Here is a 27,965-nt window from a genome sequence, read left to right on the forward strand (position 1 = left end):
CTGCATAGGGCTTCTCTCCACATGGCAGCTGGCTTCTCCCTGAGGGATCCTAGAGAGTCAGAGAGTGAGCAAGACGGCAGCCACAGTCTCCTCTATGACCCAATCTGAGAAGTGGTCACGGGACCGGCTCGGGTGCGGTGTGGGAGGGACGGCCCGGGAGCATGCGGTCCAGGCGGGGGGTTCGTCCATGGAGCCTGGCTGCCACTCGCTTCTAAGTTGCCTCTGGATCAAAGAAGTCGCAAGGGAAATTAGGGCTATTAATCTTTTGACATATATCACAAATGTTTCCCCAATTTTTCATTGGTGTTTTACTTATGGGGCTTTGGTTATATGACAGCTTTAATTATAGTTAAATCCATTAATATCTTCCTTTATAGTTTCTGACATAAGTTTCTAGACAGCCTCTGAATTACCGACTTTGAAAAGAAAACGTAGACCACTTAGATAGAGGTGTAAGTGGCATACGCTTCCCTCTGGCATTTTAACAGGGATCAAAGTCGTAAGCAAATGGAGGAAGCTTCTGGACACTTCACCTAAGTAGTTACCTACTTATCTGTAAGAGACGCCTCTAAAGGAGGATATGGCTTCAACAGAGTCTTTCTAAAGCCCTGAGATTTCCTCTCATTTCACTCTTATCCTTGAAGAGGTTTTTAGATTGATGGAGGGTATTACATCCTTTTCCTTCGTTATATAACAGTAATAAAGGAAACCAGACAGTGAGGAGAACATTATCCATAATCTCACCGCCCTAACATCTGCTCACACGCAAAGCCAGGGAGGAGGTGACGGAACTGACGTTGAGACCGTGCCGGGTGTGTGTCAGCACAGTCCTTTTGGAAGGAAGTTCAGCAGTGTATGTGATAAATTATGGAAACCTCCATATTTTGGATTCATTCATTTTCCTCTGGTCACTGATGCAGAGGAGAGCTCTGGGCATGACAGGGCTCAGTTCAATATCTTTATAATAGTGAAAAACCAGAACATAGATGTCTGGTAATAGAGGAATTGCTAATGAAATTGTGGTGCTTTTGCTCACAGTATTAGTAGCTATTGAAGATGATAATTAAGAAAAGCAGTATGAGACAGTATGGGAACTTCATTGTGTAATGAGGGATAAAAGCAGAATATGACATTATAATAACTCTGTTTGCAACTGTGTAAAACATTTGTGTGCTTGTGGAAAATGAGAGAGAATACATAAAAATTAGATTAGTACCAAATGCCACTATAGTGGTCTTAAAGTAATACCAACAATAAAAAAAAAAAAAAAGGAGAAAAAGATACATGCGTGCCCTGAGGCCCATTTGAACTTTAAGAGACCACCAAGGTCTGGGGCCGGAGAGCAGATGCGATCAAGAGGGCCACCCTCATGCTACCCCAGGGCCTCCTGCACCCAGGGCTGGAGTAATTGTCGGCCAGGAGCTCTTCCCTGGGATCGAAACCCCAGCCAAACATTGCGCCCTGGGCTGGAGCAGACCAGATGCTCTGTCAAGGCTCTCGGAGTCTCTGGGAGAACCAGGGAACCGGGCTCAGAAGCCACAGAGCCAGGAGAAATGCCCACACGCTCCACGGGGCTGCTCCAGTGATATCCCCACTGTGCCTTGCACCAATGCCCTGGGCCCAGGCTCACACCGCAATGCCAGAAACTCTGCTCTGCTGTCCCTGAAGGGCGGGATGCCGCCTGCCCAACCGTCACAAAGATGTGTGTTCCCCGTGTGCCTGATTCTTCACATTGCCCACTTCGGAATCAGTCTCACATGGGTGCATTTGATTGGCAGGACCTAGGTCATCTGCCTGCACCCTGGCTGAAGGGGGCCTGGGAATGCTAACATGCTGGCTGCGGCCTTGGGAAATGAAAACGTTGTAGAGAAGCTCTTTTAAAAGTGTTCATCAGCTACAAGTGTAACGGTTGTCCATTACAGTTGGTAAGCCTGTCTGCTGTATTCCATGGCATCCCATCATGTGTGGGCCTTTCAAAATTAATGTGGAGGGCTTCCCTGGTGGCGCAGTGGTTAAGAATCCACCTGCCAATTCAGGGGGACATGGGTTCGAGCCCTGGTCCAGGAAGATCCCACATGCCGCAGAGCACCTAGGGCCGTGTGCCACAACTACTGAGCCTGCGCTCTAGAGCCCGTGCTCTGTAACAAGAGAAGCCTCCACAGTGAGAAGCCCGTGCACCGCAACGAAGAGTAGCCCCCCGCTCAGCGCAACTAAAGAAAGACTGCACGCAGTAACAAAGACCCAATGCAGCCAGAAATAAATAAATAAATAAATTTATTGAAAAAAAAAATTAGTGTGGAAATCTTACTGAGAGGATAAATTGATATGGCATTTTTAGAAAGCAATTTGACAATATGTATAACAGTCCTCAAAAATATTAATAGTCTTTGCCCAGTAATTCCACTTCTGAAGCTCCATACAAAAACGTGAACAAAGATTCATGTATGAAAATAGTCATCACAGCATTACTGATCATAGGAAAACAGGAGACAACCTAAAGGTTCTCCAAGGTTCTGTCCTAACCCTCTTCTCTTCTCACTCTGGGGCCACCGGGAACCTTGTTGGCTCCCTTGCTTCAGCTACCAGCTCTCTCTTCTGAGCCAGAAACCCCTACCAGACACAGCAAGCACAGTCTCAACCATTTATTAAGCATCTCCTGTGCGCCAGTCGTCAGACTAGATGCTTTTTCTTTCTTTTTTTTAGGTATAATTATGAACAGTGAAATGCACAAGCCTTACATATACAGTTCAACGCATTTTGACAAATATACATATTTACATAACCAACACCCAATTATATCCTTTAAAGATCTCGTGTCCACTTGAGTTGCCATCCTTATTTTATAGTTGAGGAAAAAGGCTGGGAAGAGTTAAGTAATTTGACCAAGGTCACATAGCTAGTTTATGGGGAAACGAGAACTACAATCCAGATTTTACCTTTCTAGAAGGTAATGCTCTGCTTTAGGTGATGGGAACTCACCATGTTCAAACGTGCACTGGGCGCTTCTGCTTTGATTCAGTTAGAGCTGTTGATTCCAAGCTGGCTACCTAAACAGGAGCTTACTGGCTCCGGTAACTGAAAAGTCCAGGCAGAAGCTTCCGGCGCAAGCCTCAGGCACAGCTCGATCAGGATTCGCGTGTCACTTGATCTGTTTCTCTACCAGCACCTCTGTACTCTGCTCCCTCTGCTTTGGGTTCAATATCAGATACACTTTCCCCTCGTGGGGGTAAGAAGGCCTCATCAGCTCCAACCATACATTCAAGTCCCACAGAAAAGAGGAAGGAGGAGAAATAGAGATTTATGGTCAAGTCAGCCTCTTACCTCTACATGTCCCTGGAATTCTGTTAGTCAGAATTGAAAACGCTGATGTCAGTGTTTTGTAGTAAATAATACACACTGTAATGACTTTGTAATTATTTTGATAGAAAAAGAACGATGGCTGTTTAAAAAGAGGTTCTATTTGTTCTTTGACTTCTCTGAACATGTGGTTTTACTTTTCAAAGACCATTTTTGGCCCTAAAATCCAGTGGGCAGTGTATAACTACAGGGAAAACATGGGAGCGAAACCACCTCCCCAAACAACATACTGCCAAAGCTCAAAGGAGGACTTACACAGTAAAATTTTACGATAGCTTTTTTAAAAATAAATGTGTTATGATTAGGTCAGATAGTCAACCAAGAATAAAGTAATTTCCTTGTGAATTGTAAAAACAACAAAAAGAATGTTTAGAACTGAGCAGAGGATTTTTATTGTGCGTATATCCCTTCCTCCTGAAAAAAAAGTTTTTTGGTTTTTGGTTTTTCTTGTTTGTTTAAATTAATTAATTTATTTACTTTTGGCTGCATTGGGTCTTCGTCGGGTTGTGCGGGCTTCTCATTGCAGTGGCTTCTCTTGTTGTGGAGCACGGGCTCTAGGCTCGAGGGCTTTAGTAGTTGTGGCTCTCAGGCTCTAGAGCGCAGGCTCAGTGGTTGTAGCACACAGGCTTAGTTGCTCCCCGGCATGTAGGATCTTCCCGGACCAGGGCTCGAACCCGTGTCCCCTGCATTTGCAGGCGGATTCTTAACCACTGCGCCACCTGGGAAGCCCTGGTGTTTTTTTTTTGATTAGGTGAAACTACTCCATTGAAAAGTAGTTTCCCCCCAAAACTGAAATGTTAACTCTTACTCTCTCCAATGCTTCTAGGGAATGGAAGACATCCTTTGCTGCTTCATCAAAGAAGGCAATGCTGAAATGATCCGCCAGATTGAATTTATCATCAAGCAGCTTCGTTCAGGTCTGTTTAAGGCAATCTATTATGTATCCTTTGAATCTTTCACATATGCTAGAAGGACATGTGGGCTTTCTTAGAGGGGCTTGTCATGTCTTAGAATTCATTCAAGAGGCCTTAAGGGAGGTGGGGAGACCCAAGTGAACCCACAAATGGAAGTTCAGCCAGGTAGCCAAGGCCACTTTGTCCCATGATCGATAGTCTCTCATCACACTTTTGGCTTATAGTCAACAAGAAGAGCTCAAAAGCTGTTGCAGAAACCCTTCCTTAACTGGAAGTTCTCTTTATGTGGGCCTCCCCCTCCTAATTATTTCCCCCAGACCACTAGGGCGGCCGTCCCAGGGTGCGAGGGTCAGATAATGAAAACAGATGCCAATCTTTCCGGCACCACCGTGGAAAAGGCCCTCGTCCTCCCACGTTCATTCGCTCCAGAAGAATTCATGTTGCCAACCAGCAACGTGGGAGGATGTGATCCCCTTCCTTCCATTACTGGGACCACCCACATTCCATAATAAGCAGGAAAGGAAGGTAAAGGAAGCCTCGGATGGGACCGGGTGGTGGGGACGCCCTTAGCTCTTTCTGTGGCCCCCTGATGCCTTGATCCTGACTTGTGCACAAGCCAGAGGCGCCTGGCACTGCCAGCATCCAGGGTCAAGCTCGTCACTTACGTCTTTCTGCACGCCCTTGTCCACATCACTGAAAGTCCAAGTGCACAGATTCTGTTCCTCACACGAACGCAGGTAAAAAATGAATCTCCTGATCTCTGATCCCAAGGCAGCAGCTTGACCAAGGCCGAGCAAAAGGGAAATGCGTGAAGCCCTTCACTGGAGGAAGCCCACAGGTGGCTCTCCCAGCTCCTGGTTCACAGCTAGGGCTGCACAGGGCAGTCACCTGGGGAGATTTGAAAACCCCCAAGGTAGCACCTCATGCCAATTAAATCAGAATCTCTGGAGGAGCCCCAGGTACGAATAGTGTTTAAAACTCCCAGGTGATTCCAGTGTGCAGCCCTGCCTCGGAGGGACACAGAAATGGAGAGGCAGAAGGAGGGGGTTAGAGGGCTCCCCATCAACAGGAGGCGGCCAGGAGAGCAGCCGGTGAGGTTAAATCTTGGCTGCCTTCAGGCTGGGGGCCCATTTCCACTTGAATGTCCTCCCCTTTGGTTTTTATGGAGCAAGTATAATTCATCCCGGATTCAGGTGGGGAAGGAACAGATGTGTATTTTCTGCAGCTACTGCATTTCTGACTTTGCACTTCCATTCTGCTAGGCGGGCATATTGAAAAAAATAATAAAAGGAAATAAAACCTAACCTTAGTCCTGACCAAGGTTACTCCCTAACCTTCTCTATGTAGGCCACAGTTTGGGAAGGCAGGGGAATGCTGGGAAAAGTTGTTGCCTATCTGCTCTGAGGTCGCTAGCTATGCCGAGACCTCCCTCCCAGGCCAGGAGTCCTCCGCAGCGTCAGGGTCAGGTTTGGGTTGGGAACCTTCAAGGCTGACTCTGTTTCAGTCGGTCTATCAAGACACACTCACCTCTATTTCCTTGTCAGTCTTCCCTCCTCCCAGGCAGCCAGAAAGCAGTGTGTCTTGTCTCTCTGGCCAAGAAAACATCTCTTCCTCTTACATAAAGCTGGCCCTTGGACCGGCACGCTAACGAATGTGAGGACGAGGGGTCAGTCTACGTTTCTGTAAGGGATGTGCTTTAGCAAGAAGTTGTCCTGCGCGGAGCCAAGGCCTTACAACCTTGTGTGTTCAGGACAGACGTGGGGTCTACCTGCTCAGCTCCGGAAGGTCCAGTTTCAATGGAGTGCCTACAGTGGTTCTTCTTCATTTCAAGCACAGAAGCTGTTCTGTATCCATAGGACAGTGGCAGGACTCCAGAGACGATTACCCAGGAGTCTGCTACTTTGAAGCAAAATTAGAAAGTCATTGAATATTTGGGTGGAGGACCAGATACATACACATAAATACCTTAGGACACCTGTCAACAGCTATCAAGGCAAAATGAATCTACAAGCATCATGCTTAACCCTAGAGGAGGGAGAGCTGGAGAGTTTCCATCCAGTCCAGTCTTCCTCCTCAAGGGGGAGTTGATAGCCGAGTGGGAGTTGTGAGACATTTACTGGTTTAAGATAGGTGAATCTTAAACTAGTAAATCTAGTTCTAGATTTAACAATCTTTTTTTTAAAGTATCGACTTTCTTGTTTTATTTTAGTGAACATGAAAACATGTACATGGGTTATCTTAATTCAAGTCCATCTCAATCCTCTAGCACTCGTTTTCTAGTGGAGTTTAAGGTCCTCAAGGACAAAAATTCCCATGTATTTTAGAACTTTAACCCCACAGGAGGGGAAGGACTGCTCTGGCGAAGCCTAAGGGGAACTCCTGGCCTGGTGACGTGACAAGTGGAAGTGAATGGCCAGCAGCAGCAGGGAGTTTTGTCCGTGACTCCAGCGCTCAGCAAGGGGGACCGGCAGATACCAGCTGGTCGCCAAAGAGAGGACAGGGCGACCTGACTGGTCACTGGGCAGAGCAAGGCGGAGCTGGCTTTCCCGGAGGGCCCTCAGGAAAGAAGGGATGCTGGTAACTCAAGTGCCCTGTTGTTGGGCCCACAGCCCAGGGAGCAGTGTGGGAAGCAGGGCTCGTGTCTCCGTCCTCCCGGAGAGGAGGAGCTGAGGCTCGTAAGGGACTTGAGTTCACAGGACTGCACATTGTTCCGAAAGTAGGTTGAGTCTGAGCCCACAGGCTCAGGGGAGGGGGCAGTGTGGCTGGACTAGCCTGTGGCCTCATGAAATAGCTGAGATTCAAAAAAAAAAAAAAAAGGCCTTTCCATATTTGAAGAAGAAAGGTTTAATTTACAATTGGTAAATATAGTAACCTCCTCACTGTGAAAGCCACTTACCAAAGGTGGGAAGGAGCAGTGCTGTTCAGGGGCTGGGAGGGCATAGAAGTTGGGTAATTAAGCTTCAGCCCAGATGCAGGTGACACAACACCCTCCAGTATGCAAAGTAGCTTCCACGACAACGGCACAGCCCACGGTAGGCCCGCGAGCCCTGTGAGTGACCTGCTGGCTTCGGTCCAGCCGGGTCAGTGGAGTCCTTCCCTTCAGAATGAGGGCTGCGTCGAGGACAACGGGAGTCCTGGCGTTTCTACAGATTCCCTTCTAGGAAATGGTTTTGGGGTTTGGTTAAGTCTAGGTGCATCTGCCGCCTTCCTAAGTGTGCTGGACAGTGTCTTCGGCGCCTTTGTTTCCTTCTGTCCTCCTATTTCCTGTTTGATCTCCTTTCCTCTTCTCTCCGGCTTTCTTTACTTTCATGTCGTCTGTTCAAGCAATGAGTGATAATAAGGAAGGTGCTGAGCAGGTCAGGTGCTCTGGCCCCGGGGGCTCACAGGCTGCGTTTACCTGTCTCTGCAGCAGCTGAAGGAGTTTGTTGACCAAGGCTCCCAACTGTGGTTGCAGTTATTCATTGATTTTTTTCTTTGTAGAAGAGCTACTGGACGGTGTTCTTGAATCTGATGATGACGAAGACGAAGATGATGAAGTAAGTTAGAGGCTCTTGACACCACATAGAAAACTCCGGCCAACTATTCTGAGTCTCTTCCTCGCCTTGGAAAGTTAGTCCAGAAACGGAGCTTTCAGTCCCTGCTACGTTACTTCTCACAATTGTGTGGGTCAGCTAGAGCTCAGCTGGGTGGTTTTCTGCTGGTCTCTCTTGGGGTGTCAGTGGCTCTTCTCCACGTCTGAGCTGGCATCGCGGCTGCCACAGCCCCTCTCCACGTGGCCTGTAATCACTTAGTGGTCCATCCCGGGACTGCCTTATTGGTTGGGGGCCGGTCTCCAAGGGGAAAGAAGGGAAAGCTTCCAGTCCTTGTGTGGGCTCAGCAGCCTCAGAACATCACTTACGCTGCGTTCTGCTCGGGGCATGTGCCAAGACCAGACCAGTCGGGGGTGGGGGTGGGGGTGGGGGTGGCAGTTAGACTCCACCCACACGCGGCTGCAGGGTGGGAGGACTTGCGGGGGGCGTGTCTGGAGACTGTGGCCGCACCTTGGTGGGCTCGTTGCAGCCAGCATGGAGAGGCCACACTCTGTGGCACTTGGGTTGATGGGAGGCTGAAAGATGACCGGTCTTGCGCTGAGTCTTTTGCCCTGAAGGGGGCGTGAACCTCCCCTGTCTTCCTCGTGGGTGTGAGCGTTGGGCCTGGAGGCTCCCCGGGAGAATCTCCAGGGTGGGAGTCCGGGGCTTGGTTCAGAGCTGGCAGAACCTACCACTTTACCCTGTCATTTGCATTCCTGTGGTGTGGGTTACCTCAGCTGTGAAAAATCGGCTTACCTGGTTTTTTAGAGCGTGAAGGTTCAGAACAAGGGCGTCTGAGTGAGTCCTGTGAGGTGGTGTAGAGAATGGTGACTCATGGGCTGTAGGTGGATTTTCACATGACAAGCTATTTCATTATTTTTCCTTCAGGCCTAAAAAACCCATACATGGCTGTCCTCTCTTGTTCTCTGTGGTAATAAGTGATTTGCATTCCCTCTATGTTGTGGGGAGCGTTTATTCCCGAAGTGAACGCTGGAAGATGAGTTGTTCTTTGGAGTTGTGGTCTGTCCATGTAAAAGGTGTGTAGAAGCCAGGTTTTTGTTCATTGATGGCATCAGTTAGGGGAGACAGTTCATTTAAGAGCCCTCCACCAACAAGGACGGCTCCACCAATGAGGACAGATCTGTGAGCTATGGTCCCTCTGCAGCCAGCCTCCTGCCTGCCATTTTCCTAATGGGCTGTAGGCGGCAGCAGCGGGCACCCCTGCTCCCTGCAGTTCTGGACTTCCAGAACTAGCCAGCACCTTGTCCAGGCCCCTTCCTTTACAAAGGTGGATCCAAAGAAGGGAGGAGGCCAGCCTAAGGTCACACACAGCTGACGGCAGTAAAATCTGGTTTACAACAGGGGTCAGCAGACTTCTTCTCTAAAGAGGGAGCTAGTAAATATTTTAGGCTTTGCAGGCCACACTGTCAGTTTCATCCACCCAGATCCACCCATTGTAACACAAGGTAGCCGTGGACAATACATGAATGGTTGAACGTGGCTGTGTTCCCATAAACCTTTTTTTCTTAATGTGTCCTGAAGTTTGAATTTCATATGATTTTTATGTGTCATTAAAAATTTTTTTCAAACATTTAAAAATGTGAAAATCCTTCTTTTGCCGACCCTGGAGAGAACCCAGCTCCCTGACTCACTGGCCTTCTCAGGACCGTGAAGAGACACCACCTGTGTGTCTCGCCCTTCAGCACTCTTTTATATTATACTTTGAGTTAATATCTATTTTTTTTGCTGTACGCGGACCTCTCGCTGCTGTGGATTCTCCCGCCACGGAGCACAGGCTCCGGATGCACAGGCCCAGTGGCCATGGCCCACAGGCCCAGCCGCTCCGCGGCATGCGGGATCCCCCCTGAACTGGGGCACAAACCCGTGTCCCCTGCACCGACAGGCAGACTCCTAACCACTGTGCCACCAGGGAAGCCCCGAGTTAATATCTTAATTATTTAATTCCAATAACTTTTTGTCCAAAAAAAGCTCCCCTCAAGATCTGTTTTTCCCCTCTATCTGTTATCACTGTGGGGTGGTTTTATTTTATTGCTATTAACCCCTTTGTTTTTGTACTGCAAGGGAAAATTCATTTGGTTCAGCTGTTAATGATGGGAATTCAACTTTTGGAAATTTCCCTGTGGAAGTTATAGTCGACTGTAACTACAGTTATATAGTCTATGGTAAAGAAGGAATATAGACATCTTTTAATTTTCTGGACTTTTTGCTACTCTATGCATATTTTTATTTTAAGAAGCTAGTGTTTGAAAATATTTGTTGTGATAACTAGAATTTTCAGAAGATTCTTGAAAGGGTTTAGCTGGAAAATTATAAGGAAAGGACCTATCATTTGGGGCCAAAACTTGACTCTCTGTGATGAGCTCAGGTCGGCAGGTTCTGGGCTCTCCCTCTGTCATGGTCCCAACGCGTACTGTGGAGGACTAGCCAGGCCGACCTGGGAAGGAGCCAGCAGGTCTCTGCTTTACTCAGCTTTCCCCAAGGCCAGGTGTTACTTTTTAAACTGGGGGCAGGGGTGGGGGAGGTATGGGTGTGGGGAGAAAGTGAAAGATGCTTAAACTACAGGAAACTCTCCAAAAATCAGTCGTGCAAGTCACACTGTTGTTGGAATGTGGCTGTCACATCCCAAGGTGACAACTTTGAAGGAAACAGCAAAATTATTTAAACCCAAAACGCAGATAACGAAGCCACTGTTTGCAGTTAGCTGCTTAGTGCCTCTAAAGGTAAAATGGCTCTAGGAGGGGCCGGAGGCCGGGGTAAATTATGGCTGCCTTGCCTGACACTGAGCTGAAACCTGTGCCCTTGCAACTTCGGCCACTGGTCCTGCTCCGCTGGAGACTCTCAAGGATCCCCAGATGCAAAATCTGATTTTTCCCTCTAATTTCTAAAAATGTAACGACTTGTCCTAATGTATTAACACTTCTTTAGTTATGCCTGAATATATATACATACACATACCAACATAAAAAGTTAACTAGAGTTAGTTTTTTTCTGACTTGTAGACTGTCTAGGATATAACGTCAAATGGAAAAAGGAAATTGCAAAGTAACATGAGCAGTATGAGTCAATTTCAAAAAACAAACTTATAAACACACATCCTGATGAATTATATACCTGCTCATATATACATAGCGGAAAGGTGTGGAAAGTTACATCCTCTTAGTTGACACTGGAAATTCCCTGGGTGAGGTCTGGGGGATAAGGAAGTGTGGCTGAGAGGTGAAGAAAGGCCCGGATCAGCAGGGCCCAGGGCTGCAGACTCACCACGTGAGGCGAGAAGTAGGAAGGGCACGCTGGATTTAGTGGACGGAGGTTGGCTGCTGAGCATTTTTGAAGACTAATGAGGCAAAAGCCAAACTGAGCAGTTGAGGAGCAGGTGGGAAGTAAGAGAATGGAGCTAATAAGTACATACAGCTCTTCCCACAGATTTGGCTATGAGTAGGGGAAGAGAGTTGGATGGTGGCTAAACGGGGCATTTTTGTTTTGTTTTCATTTGGGAGATACCTAAGCATGTTAAAATGCTGTTTGGGAAGGATCCAGTTGAGAGGGAAAGGTTGAACATTCAAAGCAGGAGGAGAGAGAGAGGATGGCATCAGAAGGACAGGTGTTTTCATTATTTTCTAAATTGCTTCTTATACTCTTCTTGGACCATTTAAAGCTCCAGAGGAAAAAAAACTATCACTAGATAAGCTTGGACAGTACCTAGGAGAGAATGGACAAATGACAACAACAATTTAAGGGTTCCAACGCATCTCACCTAGTGCTTTGAAGAAATGTGTTATTATCTAATACAGTTTATTTTTATATTAAACGTAGATAATATGTTCCCAAAGGGTCGATGGTGAATCACAAGGAGTCCTGATTCCAGTATTCTCACCACAAACGGCTCACATTTTCTTACAGTTTGAGGCGAGTTCCTTGTGTCTAGCTCATAAGTGGCTTTGTAAGTGGAGATGAAAGGCCTTTCTGTGCTATTCCAGAAGATTGATTTTAAGACAAATATTCTCCCCTCTTAACAAAATAGGTTTAAAGGCTGGGTTAGATCAGCCATGGACATTTACTTACTGGTTGCCATGAAAGTGACAGTCATGTGCTCAGCAGTTCCTTTCTCTATAGACTTCTGAAATCTAAGAGCCATTCACTTGCTTATTCAACAAATATTTGAGGACCTTAAAATAACATTATTCTAGGAAGTAATGGGGAAGGGATCCAAAAGAAATTTAAGAGTATCTATGGTTTAAAATGACTCTAAGAGTTTAAAATCTAGATAGGTGAGGTAATAAAGACCCTGATAATAGCTTGTGTAGCATCACCACGTGCCAGGCACTGTTCTAGGCACCTTACACTTACTATTTACCCATTTATTCCTCACAAGAACCTGGTGATAGGTGCCGTTATCGTTGCATTTCACAGACAGGGAAACAGAGAAAATACGTCACTTGCCAAGTTCACACAGCTGATAATTAAGTGACGCAGCCAGGAATCAAACCCAGGTGGTCTGACTTGTCCACACTGTTAACCACTACATGATTTTGTCTCTTGCGAGACATATATAAAGTTAGCAAATAATAGAAAATCAATACGCGCTCAGAGGTCCGTGAATGTGATAGAAACAAGAAGTGCTGCAGAAATTCCGAGTCCTCAGAGAAGACTGGAAAGTGGCTGCTTTGACAGCACTTCGCCTCACCGAGGGTGAAAGGTGAGTGGAATGGATTGCTGAAGAGAAGGATGTGGTCAGGAAGGCAGGAAAGGCATCTTCTAGAGGAGGCAGCCTGAGCTTTGTCCTTTGCTTCTCCCCGACCCACAGTGCTGCCCCCACAAAACCCGTATTAACGACCTAGTATGTGTATGTGCTTTCATACTTTTCTTACAAGGTAACAAAGAAAGTACACAAACGTATGTACCATAGTCCTGGATGTTTTTGTCAGTATTTGTTTTACAAAATGAGATAACACACAGATGCAAACACACAGACCCTCAGTGTTGCCTTTTTCCCCTCTTAATATCTTCCGGAAATCCCTCTGAGTCAACCAGCAAGGCAGCTGGGATTCCTTTTAATGCTGTGCATGTGCGGTTTTCCCGATCTTTGCTACTTCAGACAGTGCTGCAGTAAACATCTTTGCAAATATATCCTTATTTAGTGGTGCTTTTATTTACATGGGCTTCCGTTGCTGGGTTGAAGTGTATGTGTGTTTTAATGGTAATGCATTTTTCTAGATTGCTTTTTAGAAAGGCTGTAACAGTTCAGATTTCACTAGCAGAGCAGGAGAGGAGCCTTTCCCTCCATCTCCACCAGCGATAGGTGTCATTACTCTTTTTATTTTTGCCAATCTAATGGTGGTAAAGTGGATCTCATTGTCATTTTAATTTTGCATCTCCATTGAGTAGTGAGTTTGAGTGTCTTTATGTTTATTTGATTGGATATTTGGATTTGCTGTGCTGTAATTTCACATTCCTATCCTTTCTCTATTTTTAAAATTGCGTTTGTCTTTCCGTGTCGGTTCATGTGAATTCTCTATATATTATAGATATTGATCCTTTTTCACCTTAATTGCAGCTATTTTAAAGATGTATCTTTTATTTACTGACATATTTTTATAACTTCTTTTGTCATAAATCTTTAAAAAAAATTTTAAAGACAAATATCTTTGCTTTTCTTTTATACCCTTTGGGTTTTCTATCCTGATTAAGGTTTCCCTTAACCCTAAATTTTACATGTAGTCTCACCTAGATTTTCTTCTAAGATTTCATTTTTTCATTTAAAATTTGATTATTAAATATTTTATACATGTAAAAGAAATATATAATGTTTATGTAGGTTTGAAGTAACTGTCCTCAAATTTTTGGTTGTGGAACACTTTTATACTCTTAAAATTATTGAATATTGCAAAGAGCTTTTGTTTATGTGTATTTTGCCTGTCAATGTTTGCTAAATTAGAATATAAAACTGATAAAATGTACTTATTAATTTTAAAATGACAATAATAGGGGATTCCCTGGTGGTCCAGTGGTTAGGACTTGGCACTTTCAGTGCCAGGGCCCGGGTTCAATCCGTGGTCAGGGAACTAAGATCCCACAAGCCTCGAGGTGCAGCCAGAAAAATAAAAATAAAATAAAATGACAATAATAAACCCATTACATGTCAATGTAAATAAAATATTTTTTTAAAGAATTATTTTCCAAAACAAAAAAAACTATTAAGAAGAGTAGCATTGTATTTTATTTTTAGGAATCTCTTTAATATCTGGATTAGAAAAGAGTTGGGTTCTCAAATCCGCCTGTGCGTTCTACCTGTTGCAATATGTTGTTTTGATTGAAGGATATAAAGAAAATCTAGCCTCATACATTTATGTAGTTGAAATTGTTGGAGTATTTTAATAGCTTTTTGGGATAGAAATATTTTTCTTTGATACTACTTCAAAACTGGACAAGTGATAGTTTATTAAAGGTTAGTTGCAATGTGGAATCAGAAACTATATCAATAAACCTTTTTTATTCTGTTAATTAAAATCTATTCATCTGTTTTTCATTTTGTTTATCTTATTTTCTGATTGCTCAATGCTAGTGTATAGAAATACAATTGACTTTAGTATTTTGATCTTGTTGTATCCTATGACCTTACTGAACTCATTTATTAGCTCTAAAAGTTTTTGTTTCTTTGTTTTGTTTTGTGATGGATTCCTTCGGATTTTCTGTATACACCACCATGTCATCTGCGAATAGAGATATTTTCACTTCTTCCTTTCCAATCTAGATGTCTTTTATATCCTTTTCTTGTTTAATTGCCCTGGCTAGAAGTTCCAGTACAGTGTTGAATAGAATTGGTGAGAGTGGACCCTTTGTCCTTTCCTGATCTTAGGGGGAATGTTTGTCTTTCACTGTCCAGTATGATGTTAGCTGTGGGTTCTTCATAGATGCTCATTATCAGTTTGAGAAAGTTCCCTTCTTTTCCAGCTTTGTTAAGTGTTGAATTTTGTCAAATGCCTTTTCTACATCAATTAAGATGATCATGTGTGTGTGTGTGGTGGGGGGCGGGTGTCTTTCATTCTATTAATATGGTGTATTACACTGACTGGTTTTCATATGGTAAACCACCCTTGAACTTCTGAGATAAATCCTGCTTCTCCATGATTTGTAATCCCTTTCATATGTTGCTGGATTTGGTTTGCTAGTATCTCTTTGAGGATTTATGTATCTATATTCATAATAGATAGCAGTCTGTCGTTTGACTTCTCTTGTGATATCCTTGTCTAGTTTTGATATCAGGGTAATACTGGCCTCATAATATGCGTTGGGAAGTGTTCCCACCTCTTCCATCTTTGGAAGAGTTTGTGAAGTGTTGTTAATTCTTCTTTAAACATTTGGTAGAACTTTACCAGTGCTGCCTTCTGCACCTGGGCTTTTCTTTGTGGGAAGTTTTGTTTTTGTTTTTACTAATTTGATCTTTTTACTTATTATATGTCTGTCTATTCATATTTTTTATTTCTTCTTGAGCCAGTTTTTGTAATTTGTGTCCTTCTAGGAATTTGTCCATTTCATCTAAGACATTGATTTGTTGGTGTACAGTTATTCATAGTATTTTCTTATGGTTTCATTTCTGTAAGGGCAGTAGTATTCCACCTTTCATTCCTGATTTTACTAATCTGAGTCTTACCTCTTTTTCTTAGTCAGTGCTATGGACTGAACTGTGTTCCCTCAAATTCATATGTTGAAGCCCTAACCCTCGGTGTGGCTGTATTTGGAGATAGGGCCTACAAGGAGGTAATTAAGGTTAAATGAAATCATAAGTGTGGGACCCTGATCTGATAGAATTAGTATACTTAGAAGAAGGGACACTACAGAACACTCTGTCTCTCTCACCACCGTGTGAGGACACAGAGAAAGCGGCTGTCTGCAAGCCAAGAGGAGAGCCCTCATCAGGAAGTGAATCAGCCTGCACCTTGATCTTGGACTTCTCAGCCTCCAGAACTATGAGAAATAAATTTCTCTTGGTTAAGCCACTCAGTCTGTGGTATTTTATGATAGCGGCCCAAGCTGACTAATACAGTCAGTCTAGCTAAAGTTTTGTCAGTTTTGTTGATCTCTACAAGAACCAACTTTTGTTTTTGTTGATTTTTCTCTATTGTTTCTCTATTTCATTTATCTCTAATTTCATTATATCCTTCCTCCTGCTCTTCTTTTTCTGGTTTCTTAAGGTATAAAGTTAGCTTCTTGATTTGAGATCTTTCTTCTTTTTTAATGTAGGCATTAAATACATTAAATATATACAGCTATAAATTTCCCTCTGAGTACTGCTTTTACTACACCTCATAAGTTTTGGAAGGTTGTGTCTTCATTTTCATTCATCTCACACTCACACTCTTATTTAAGAGTGTGTTTTCAACAAAGCCTATGAGTTGACCCCAAGTGAACTAGTGGGTTAAATAAAGACAAATTCTATCTATGAGGGGGTTTTCCAGGAAATTGCCAGACAGGTCAAAACATGACAGTTTTCTGAGAGTGAGGCCTTTGGGGTGCTTCAAACCTGTCTGCTCACTCCAGTGACTGCTTGGATGCTGGTTTTCACTTGGATTGCAGAGCTGGTAGTTTTCAGGGACCTGGGGAGAGAGGGAGAGGAACAGGGCAAGTTTAAATGCCACAACATTTGCTGTTCTTCCTGAGAGCCAGTTTTCTTCTTGAATAAACACTCCTCAGATTGTTGCAGCCTTTGGTTAATTTTCAAAGTCCTGAAGAAATTGATTTTGACAATTTTTGCCAGTGTTCTTGCTTTTACGGAGAATGGATTTTCAAAAGTGCTTACTTCACAATTCCTGCTGGCATCCTGCCTGTTTTGCACTTTCAATTGCTCTTTCACCCACATGTGATTTTGTATTTTCATGCATTGATAGTTGGGGAAATAATGGTTCTGCACTTTTGCAGTTCTTCCAGTTGTTGCTGTATTTTATTATAAAACACCCTTCCAAATTGCGTTTGTTAATATCACCACTGATCTCATCAGAAAAGTCTTTAGGTGTTGGGAAGCTATCAAGCTCACAGTAGTAGGTACAAGTTTTTTAAAATTCTTGTTTTCTCTTGAGAGTTCAAATTTTATTATTGATAACAAATACTATCAGTTGTTTTCCTTGAAGTGACAGGCTCACCTCATCAGTTTTTGAGAAAATGTCTGCCAGATACCCAAGTCTGCATAACATAGTTCTTATGTCATTCTTTTGAGTAAAAGAGATGCTCCTCGAAAAAAAGTGCCTAATTCAGCTTGCAAATCAAATAACCGCACAAATGCTTTCTTCAAGATGACTATCATGTACATCCTCTTTACACAGAATGCTAAAAAGACAGACCACGAGAATCAAGATTTAATAAAATTAATTCCTGCTGCTTCACTGAGGACTTCTTAAATGAAACTCTATCATCTTTCATCTATCTATCTATCTATCTATCTACCTATCATTTTTCTATTATTCATCTATAAGTCTGTCTATCTAGCCAGCTAGCTATCTGTGGTGGTAATGGAGAATACAGTGACTACTAGAGCTTGTTAGCAATGCCCTGACTGTTGCCATGGAACTAGTAGTTTTACCCTCCTTTGCTTTTGCACCATAAGTTCAGATATCAGGTTAAACCATGAAAGTCAATAAAGGTATTCAATGAGGTATTTCAGTTAGTGTCACTTGTGTTTTGCTGCCAAGTATTTACATAAAAGGTCTTTAATGACTCGTTACTATTGATACTGGATGAATACAAGCCAAACAGCAGGTCCAGGCATAGCTCTGCAGGTGAGATACTAACTCAGCGTTCATGTTTGCAGCTTAATCTTTAATTCAACAAGCTACTGTTTCATTGAGAAGTAGCATGCTGTGATTTCTTTTGCTAACTTTCCATCCAGCCGGCATTCAGTAGTATTGGCTCTACAAGGCTGTTGCGTATTTTTCTTGGACCAATGCAATATAATAACGTACACTTTAAGGTCTTCAGTGTCTTTGTTTTTTAAATAATTGGGCTTGGGCGTGGGGATAATTTTAGATTTACCGAAAAAGAAAAAGAATACACAGTTCCTGTATGCCCATAACGCAGCTTCAGTGGCTTTTTAACTTCTAGTCTGAAAAGATATAACAAACAAATTTTCAGTTTTTGACTTTTAAAGAACTCAGTCACATCTATGTTTAAAATATTTAATTTCTTTTTCTTTGGACTCTGAATGATTGGTCTCAAAATTATACCTTAACTGGCTTTATGTGCTCCGCAGCGGGAGAGGCCACAACAGTGAGAGGCCTGCGTACCGCAAAAACAAACAAACAAATGTTTACATAAGGTAAATTATTGACATCTATAAAACTGAGGGAAAGATAACTTCCATCATAATTTTGGTTTTTATTTGCGGTTTTGCCCAGCTTTTCTGGAACAGATTCCTCCCTTCCACGAGTCAGAGACCTTTCTGATAAGTCGGTTTCATTTTTTTCAGCATTTTTTCATATAAATGGTGCAGCTGTGGGTTGAGAAATTGAGTCCTCTGATCATTCTCTGTGTGTGTGTGTGTGTGTGTGTGTGTGTGTGTGTGTTTTGTTTTTTTTAACATCTTTATTGGAGCATAATTGCTTTACAGTGGTGTGTTAGTTTCTGCTTTATAACAAATGATCATTCTTTTTTTAAGCCAATGATCCATCCTTAAAAGTATAAGAAAAAGACTTTATAAACAAATTTTCTTTTATCTTAAAATAAATGATTCTTAAATTTTAACAGTTTTAGAGAGAAATTTTTAAATTAGAAAAGCTTTTCTATAATTTTTCATTATAAAAATAACTGTTGCAACATAAAACAATAAGCGTACTGCTAGTCTGTTACTGCGTAGGAGCAAGGAAAATCTCATGATTTCAAAATAAAGATTATTGGTTGATAATGAAGTTATATAAGTTATAGTAGATGTAACCAAAGATTGCTAGTAAAAGCACAGTAGAAGTACTGAGAACAAACTTAGTTATGAAAATGTACATATCTATACCCCAAACCTTAGAAATTTCTAGAAAACACAAGAATAAATAAAACATACATTTATTAACTATCAGAGTGATATCATCATGTGTCATGTAGCCTCCAGAAAACTTCACTGTATCATAGGAGAATGAGAGTGAAAAAGACAAATATTATTACTATTAAAATAATTTGTATTGTTTTACATTTTATAAATGATAATAAATATATAAGTATATTTTATGTGATATATAATAATATTATATTATGAACATAGTATAGACTTTATAAACCTCCTGAAAGGATCTTGGCCTCTGAAGCTTCCCCAGAACACACTTTGAGAACCACTGGTTTACAGTTTAGTTTTGTACATCTTTATGAGTTTGGTTATTAAAATTTACTCTGGCTTCATAAAATAGATCAGGAGGATTTTTATCTTGTCCTGGGGGCTGGAATTAGTTTTGTTTTTGTTTTTTTTTATTTTGTCTTACCATTTCTTTTGCCCACCCCCCCCCACCCCCCACCCCCGCCCCAATCCCACCTGGCCCATGGTGTACGCACATATTCTCCTGAGGAAGTGAAACCGGTCAGTCTGGTACAGGAAGTAGGGGGCGGGGCTCCGAGGTTAACCGCCCCCCAGGCTGCTGTTGTAAACTCAGACCCAGTGACCATCTCGTGTGGTTGATATGACGTGGGAAGCCCTAGGCTTTTTCTTTTCATTTTCTTTTTTAATCATATTTCTTAAAGCATCGAAGTAGAAAGCAGAAAACTAGGTCTTATTCCTTAAAAAAAAATTTTTATGTCACTAATTTTTCAAGTGATACTCTCTTTAGATGCATTTTACCAAATACAAGGCCCTGGGTAGAAACATCGGTATCCAAAGAAAGGCCGGGCTCAGGCAGTAGAGCTGAATCAGTGGCTTTTATAAAATCCCAGTGTGTTCTGACGTCACTAAGGAATCACATCAAAAGCACTTGGCAGGGCTTCCCTGGTGGCGCAGTGGTTGAGGGTCCGCCTGCCGATGCAGGGGACACGGGTTCGTGCCCTGGTCCGGGAAGATCCCACATGCCGCGGAGCGGCTGGGCCCGTGAGCCATGGCCGCTGAGCCTGCGCGTCCGGAGCCTGTGCTCCGCAACGGGAGAGGCCATAACAGTGAGGGGCCCACGTACCGCCAAAAAAATAAAAAGCACTTGGCACAGTTCCTGGGACACCGTAAGCCCCTGGTGAATGTCGGTTCCCATGGTGATGATGGTCATGGTTATGATCCTCAGTATCACCACTGTCGTCAACTTCAGGCCCACCACACCTGGCTGTGGAGAACATATTACGTACTGGTGTTTCTGCACCTGGTGTCCCATTGTACTCTGGCTCTGGTGGAAGCATGGGTGCCATAGAGGAGCCTTAGATAAGGATATGGCCTCAGGTGTTTTAAAATATAGTGTATTAATAGAAGATGTGAGCTTCAGTTAGGCTAACAGATCAGAAAAAATAGTTGCACCCAGTTCGCAAGAGGTTGGGGCACATCACACTCAGCGGGGTACGTGTCAGGGGAGAGGAGGCACCGAGGTCAGGAGGCTGAGGGAGAGAAAGGAAATGTGGCCAAGAGCCTTTGTTGTGGTTTCTGAGGAAAGAATGGTCGGGGCAAGGTAAGATTCGCTGGTTTGAATAATTTCACGGGGCTTTGTGGTCTAGGGGCTGTCCTGAGTTGTCTGGTACCTGGCCAGACAGGTGATTAGGACGGGTGGATAATGACCCAGAGTATGAGGACCCAATACAGGAGGTGATTGGGGCGTGGGCTCTGGATTGGTTGGTTTGCATTTGAAAGGTGTGCTCCCAAGTGAGTTGTTTAATATCTCCAGGAACTGGCTACTTCTAGGAGAGGCAGTCCTTCCATGGTCAGCAAGACCCCAGATGTCAAACCATCAGAAAAGAGAAAATAAAAGGCATGGTTAATACACGAGGCTTCCACAGCCTGGCCCCACCGGACTTTCTAGCCTTATCTCCCTCCTCTCCCTGACACTGACTCTTGAAGTAAGCAGGAGCTCTAGGGACCCTGCATGGTCTCAAACCTTCCCTGCTTTATCCCACTGTTGCTGCTGCCTGGGTTCCGGGGCTGGGACAATTACCGCCGTCATCATATCTGGTAATCTGGTCATAAGAGTCACATTGATCCCTTAAGTATTCACTCCAAAGACCAAAGTCTTTCAAATGGAACTTTTATTTATTTAAAAACTAGAGGAAGAGGGACTTCCCTGGTGGTGCAGTGGTTAAGAATCCGCCTGCCAATGCAGGAGACATGGGTTCGAGCCCTGGTCCTGGAAGGTCCCACATGCCGTGGAGCAACTAAGCCTGTGCGCCACAACTACTGAGCTTGTGCTCTAGAGCCCGCGAGCCACAACTACTGAGCCCGTGTGCCACAACTGAAGCCTGCACACCTAGAGCCCGTGCTCCACAACAAGAGAAGCCACTGCAGTGAGAAGCCCGCGCACCGCAACAAAGAGTAGACCCTGCTCGCCGCAACTAGAGAAAGCCCATGTGTAGCAACGAAGACCCAATGCAGCCAAAAATTAAATAAATTAATTAATTACGTTTAAAAAAAAAAACGAAAACTAGAGGAAGAAAGCGAGTAAAAGAGGTGTTACAGCTGTTAGATTCAAATCAGCTTCAGAGAAGGTGGGCATCCAGGCTGAGGAATGGCATGAGTCGAGAGCATAGGCCGGACACCAGTCAAGGATGGTTCACTTTGGCCTCAGCTTGGAGTATGCGAAGGGGAAGGGAGGGAGACAAAGCTGGAAAGGCGGTTTGGAGCCAGGCTACAGAAAATGGAATATCTGTGAAGCCCTGAATATTTATGTGTGAGCCTGGGAAGGATGTGAACAGAGCTGTGCTATAGGATGGTTGATCTGGTGTCAGTGTTCAAATTAACAAGAGATCAAGAAAGCTTAGAATTACTGAGGAGCCAGCATCTTCTGAATGCTTACTGTGTGCAGGCCAAGAGCTTAACGACCTTTCTTCTATTTATTCCTTGCACCCCCTCTGTCAAATGGGTACTGTTATTAGCCCTGTTTCTTGGATGAGAAAGCCAGAGTTTAGAGAGGTTCAGAAACTTGCTCAAGGTTACATGGGCAGTAATTGGTGGAACTGAGATTTAAACCCAGGCTGGTGTGAGAGTCTCTGTGCCCGCCCTCCCTCTGCTGCATGCTTCAGTGGGGATGATGCTGAACTTGGCCGCCAGCTGGGAGATATTCTGCAGGGGGTGCTCCTGGAGGTGGAAGTGGCAGGAGCTGGTCACTAACAGGGCATGTCATTAGGAACTGAAGGCCGGGAACCTTGACCCCAGATAGCAGGGAGGGTGGTGATGCCTTTAACAAAAATGGGCAACACAGGCTTGGGGGTGGGGGAAGCCTATCGTGTATTAGGGGGAACTTGATTTTATGTGGGAGTCACATACCATTATCTGGCTAGAACAGAAAGTGGGTGGGGCCTAGATCCAGTCAGTTTCCTGCCCGACTGGGCTTCCTTCAAGCGACCTTGCGTTCCACAGACAGAGAGGTGTTGAGTGCTTGGGCCATGACCTCCTTTCTCTTTGGCCACCTTTATACACAACCTGTGAGATGGGTGATCCACCTGAAACTGCTTCAGAGTACACGTCCAAAGAACCAGCTGCTCTCTGCGAATCACCTCTGATGGGTCACCTCCTGTGGTCTGCTTCCTTGGCACCGTGCGGATATGAGTTTAATTCCCTGTTACCTAATTAGCAAAGAAACATCTGTTTATGTCTGTGTTACTTGCAGGGCCTTTCCATTATTTAATCAAGTCAATGAAGAAACCCAGTGTTTCCCAATTACGATTTTTGCTTTTTTCTGGTTCTAAACTCGCTTATTTCTATAACACAGCTCCTATGCTCTCATACCTTGGCGGGGACAAACCACGCAACAGGCTGACTCATGGCTACTGCCCTCGTTTCCACTCTGGTTTCTATGGAAATAGACAGCAGATGGCTCAAAACAAGGTGAGGGCTCGGAGACACCTCCAGATTCTGAGGCATTTACAAACTCTATTTGTCCAACATCTGTTTCCATGGAAACAGATGCAGAAAAGGTCAACCAGTACTCTACAATAAACTTTTTTTTCTCTTATCTAATTTTTTACAAATACCACAGCAGTGCATTGCTTTTTCCTGTTATCATAGATTTTTGGAATAATAGTACTTTTTATGTAGTGAGACATGTATATTTCTAATTTTGACCTATTTGATAAATCCTTATACTTAAGTGCATTCTGCATTATTTTAAAATTTTTATTAAATAAACTTGTTTCTACTTACCTAATCAAATCACCATCACTTGGCATTCAGAGATGAAACACTTAGTGTCTTAGGCCTGGGAATGTGAGTGGAGAAAAAATAGTGCATGACCTGCCATCCCTTCCAACTTAAAAATTCAAGACATTGGCGCTCCAGGTAGTAACTAAGGCCCTTGCTTGTATCACTGTCATTTGGCTGTAAGGGCTCAGGGTCTGTTTGACTCAAATTGAGCCAGTTTGTGTCTAAATTCTGTGTGCCACGTGTGTTATATAAAATATTGAATATGTCTGTTATATAAAATATAGAAATAGAAGCAGTTTTCTGTTAGTAGTGAGCAAAATGAGCAATGCACCGTATTCAATTTTGCAGAATGACAAGAACAACGAAATGGACAGATACTCATTAAGCTGTTGTGAGGCGTGATGTATTCAACTTAAACCAAGATCTGCTGCTAAGAGTAGACAGATGTAAGTCAGATCTTTAAAGGGAAAAGCAGAGCAAGCTCACTTGAAAGAGAGAAGACCAGAAGCGAAGTGAAAGTTAACGTTGCTATGTGGTATGTGGGAGAAACACTACAGGGAATGCAACTCATAGTCATGCAACTCATGTTGCTGCAAATTGTGTGCTACTCTTGGGCATTTATTTTGATATTACCCTTCACGATGGATTCATCTTTTTTTAGATGCTATTTATTTGCACTGCCTTTTATTCTCCACTAGTGAACTGTAAGTGCCACTAGGGTGGGGACAGCGTCAGCTTCGTTCTCCAGAGCACCCCCAGCACCTAGCACGGCACGTGGCACACACTGGTTGTTGGGTAGGTATACTGGTTGGGTAGATGCTCACAGGAGCTCTGATGGTTTCTCTCTGCAGAGAATTCCCCCAGAAAAGTGGAGGCAGGCAGATTCACCTGATCCAAATGCACACACCTGTGTAACCACCATCCGAATCATTAGCGTCTGCATCTCAGAAGCCCCACCTTGAGTTCTCACTCTGTTGTTGACATTTATGTAAATGGAATCCTACAGCATGATGCACTCTCTGAGTTTGGCTCGTTTGCTCAATGTTTTATTTGTGACAGTACCAGGTAGCCTTTGCTAACTGATAAAACCACCCCAAATCTTAGTGGCTTAAAAAAAGCAACAGTCTTTTCCTCCCGATTCTGTGGGTTGACTGGGCAGGGCCTGCCCTCCCCCTCCAGTGAATTTGCTGGGCCTCTTCACAACAGGGTCGTTGCCAGGCTCTCAGAAGGCAAAGGCCAAAGCCACTAGGCCTCTTGTGAAGGAGTGTGCTTGCTGGCATGGGAGGAGTTGCTGTCTGTGCAACAGTCCACCATAGTGAGATTCATCTCAGAATAAACCATTTTAGGACTTCCCTGGTGGCGCAATGGTTAAGAATCTGCCTGCCAATGCAGGAGACACGAGCCCTGCAATGTTCGAGCCCTGGTCCGGGAAGATCCCACATGCTGCGGAGCAACTAAGCCCGTGCGCCACAGCTACTGAGCCTGCGCTCTAGAGCCCGTGAGCCACAACTACTGAAGCCCGCGGGTCTAGAGCCCGTGCTCCACAACAAGAGAAGCCACCGCAGTAAGAAGCCCACACACCGCAACGAAGAGGAGCCCCTGCTCGCGGCAACTAGAGAAAGGCCGCAAAGCAACGAAGACCCAATGCAGTCAAAAATAAATAAATAATGTTAAAAAAAAACATTTTAAAGGGCTTCCCTGGTGGCACAGTGGTTGAGAGTCCACCTGCCGATGCAGGGGACACGGGCTTGTGCCCCGGACCGGGAAGATCCCACATGCTGCGGGGCGGCTGGGCCCGTGAGCCATGGCCGCTGCGCCTGCAGGTCCGGAGCCTGTGCTCCGCAACGGGAGAGGCCACAACAGTCAGGGGCCAGCGTACCGCAAAAAAAACAAACAAACAAAAAAAACAAAAAAACAAAACTGACTTAGTGAGAATTCATCTGGTTAACAGGTATTTATCAAGCACCTGTTTTATGCCAGGGACAAGTCTATGTCCTTACTGATTTTTCTGTCTACTTGTTGTTCTACCAGTTACTGAGAGAGGAATATAGAAATCTCCGATTTTAATTGTAGACTTGCCTATTTTTCATTTCAGTTCTGTCAGTTTTGCTTCATCTATTTTGGAGTTCTTTTGTTTGAATCATATATATTTGTAATTGTTGTAATATATCATCCCAGTGTTGACCCCTTTAATCATTATGAAACGTCCTCTTTGTCTCTAGTAACATGCCCAGTATGTTTTGTCTGTCTGTTGTTGTTTTTTTTTTTTTTTTTTTGCGGTACACAGGCCTCTCACTGTTGTGGCCTCTCCCGTTGCGGAGCACAGGCTCCGGATGCGCAGGCTCAGCAGCCATGGCTCACGGGCCCAGCCGCTCCACGACATGTGGGATCTTCCCAGACCAGGGCACGAACCCGTGTCCCCTGCATCGGCAGGCGGACTCTCAACCACTGCGCCACCAGGGAAGCCCTGGTTTTGGGGTTTTTTAAATATTTATTTATTTATTTTATTTTGGCCGCGCCGGGTTTTAGTTGCGGGATGTGGACTTCTTAGTTGCGGCATGCATGCAGGATCTAATTCCCCAACCAGAGATTGAACCCGGGCCCCCTGCATTGGGAGCACGTAGTCCTTCCCACTGGACCACCAGGGAAGTCTTCTGTCTGTCTGATATTAATACAGCCATTCAGCTCTCTTGTGCTTACTGTTCACATGGTATATCTTTTTCCATTCCTTTACTTTCAACCTATCTGTGTCTTGGAATTTAAAGTGCTTCTCTTGTAGGCAGGATATAGCTAGGTTCTGCTTTTTTATCCAGTCTGACAATCTCTGCCTTTGATTGGAGTGTTTATTTAGGGCATTCTTTTTTTTTTTTTTTTTTTTTTTTTTTTGCGGTACGTGGGCCTCTCACTGCTGTGGCCTCTCCTGCTGTGGAGCACAGGCTCCAGACGCACAGGCTCAGCAGCCATGGCTCACGGGCCCAGCCGCTCCGCGGCATGTGGGATCTTCCCGGACGGGGGCACAAACCCGTGTCCCCTGCATTGGCAGGCGGACTCTCAACCACTGCGCCACCAGGGAAGCCCTAGGGCATTCATATTTTTAAACAGTTCTATCGAGGTGTAATTTACATACCATGAACTTCATCTGTTTTAAGCGTACAATTTAATGATTTTTAGCAAATTTACAGAGTTGCACTACTGTCCCAATTCAATTTTAGAACATTTGCATCACCCCAAAAAGATCCCTTAGGCCCTTTTGTAGTCAATCCCTGTCCACTGTCCCCCTCCCCCACAAGCCCCAAGCAACTAGTAATCTGCTTTCTGTTTCTGTAGATTTGCCTTTTCTGGCCATTTCACATAGTATGTAGTCTTTTGCATATGATGGGTTTCATTTAGTATGATATTTTTGAGGTTTAACCATATAGGATATAGCAATAGTTCATTTCTTTTTGTTTCTGAATAGTATTCCGTCGTGTGGATAGACCACTTGTTTATCCATTCGCTGGCTGATAGACATTTGCATTGTTCTCATTTTTCTGGCTATTATAGATAAGGCTGCTGTGAACATTTGTGTATAAGTCTTTGTGTGGTCATATGTTCTCATTTCTCTTGGGTAGTTACCCAGGAGTGGAATTCCTGGGTTGTATGACAAATTTATGTTTAACTTTTAAAGGAATGGACGAAGTGTTTTCCAAAGCAGCTGTACCCATTTTTACATTCCCATCAGCCAAGGTATAAGGGCTCCAGTTTCTCCACATCCTCACCAATGTTTGTTATTTGTGTGTTGTTTTAATTATAGCCATCCTAGTGGGTGTGAAGTGATATTACGCTGTGCTTTTAATTTGTATTCCCCTAATTACTAATGATGTTGAGCATCTTTTTATGTGCTTGCTAGATGCATTAGTTTCCTAGGGCTGCTGTAACAAAGTACTACAAACTGGCTGGCTTAAAACAACAGAAATGTATTGTGTCACAGTTCTGGAAGCTGGGTGTCAGCAGGGCCACACTCTCTCCAGGTTCTGGGGGAGAATCTGTTCCACGCCTTCTTCTTAGCTCCTGGTGTTGCTGGAGGTCCTTTGCGTTCCTTGGCTTGCAGGTGCACTTCTCACCTGTGTGTCTTCGCATCATCTTCTTGTAAGGACACCAGTCACATTGGACTAAGGGCCCACCCTACTCCAGTATGACCTCATCTTAACTAATTACATCTGCAACAACCCTATCTCCAATTAAGGTCACATTCTGAGGCATTGGGGGTAGGATTTCAACATATCTTTTGGGGATACACAGTTCAACCCTAGCCATTTGCTTGTCTTCTTTGGTGAAATATCTATTCAGATAGTTTTCCCATTTTAAAAATTGGGTTGTTTGTCTTTTTATTATTGAGTTGTGAGAGTTCTTTATGTATTCTGGATACAAGTCCTTTCTCTGATATGTGACTTGCAAATATATTCTCCTGGTGTGTGGCTTGTCTTTTCATTTTCTTAATGGCGTCTTTTGAAGTACAAAAATTTTTTGTTTTTTCTTTCATGATTTGTGCTTCTGTTGTTGTACCTAAGAACTCTTTGCGCAACCCACCGTTGATCAGCCTTGGGCGCTGTTGACATTTGGGGCCAGATCATTCTTTGTTGTGGGGACTGTTCCACGTGTTGTGGGATGTTTAACAGCATTTCCGACCTCTACTCATGGGTGCCAGGATTATTCACCCCACTCCAAAGCTGTGACAACCAAAAATGTTTGCTGACATTGCTAAATGTCCTCTAGGAGGCAAAAGCACCTCCACTTGAAAACCATTGGCCTAAACCAATATTGCAAAGATCTTCT

General features: G+C 43.9%; 1 protein-coding gene across 8 annotated transcripts in view; it reads left to right on the forward strand.

Annotated features, from left to right (window-relative positions):
• ARMC9 (armadillo repeat containing 9) overlaps nucleotides 1–27,965 on the forward strand; it is a 137,149-nt gene that overhangs the window by 65,731 nt on the left and 43,453 nt on the right. For all 8 annotated transcript variants that reach the window (XR_013828690.1, XM_079924173.1, XM_079924175.1 and 5 more), the window contains 2 exons: nucleotides 4,184–4,274; nucleotides 7,752–7,807. Coding sequence is in view for 7 of the 8 variants with exons in the window: in XM_079924173.1 (XP_079780299.1) it covers nucleotides 4,184–4,274; nucleotides 7,752–7,807 (147 nt within the window). In the remaining variant the exon portion in view is untranslated. The remainder of the gene's footprint in view (nucleotides 1–4,183; nucleotides 4,275–7,751; nucleotides 7,808–27,965) is intronic.

The sequence above is a fragment of the Stenella coeruleoalba genome (genome assembly GCF_951394435.1).
Source record: "Stenella coeruleoalba genome assembly, chromosome: 6".
NCBI classification, from domain to species: Eukaryota; Metazoa; Chordata; class Mammalia; order Artiodactyla; family Delphinidae; genus Stenella; species Stenella coeruleoalba.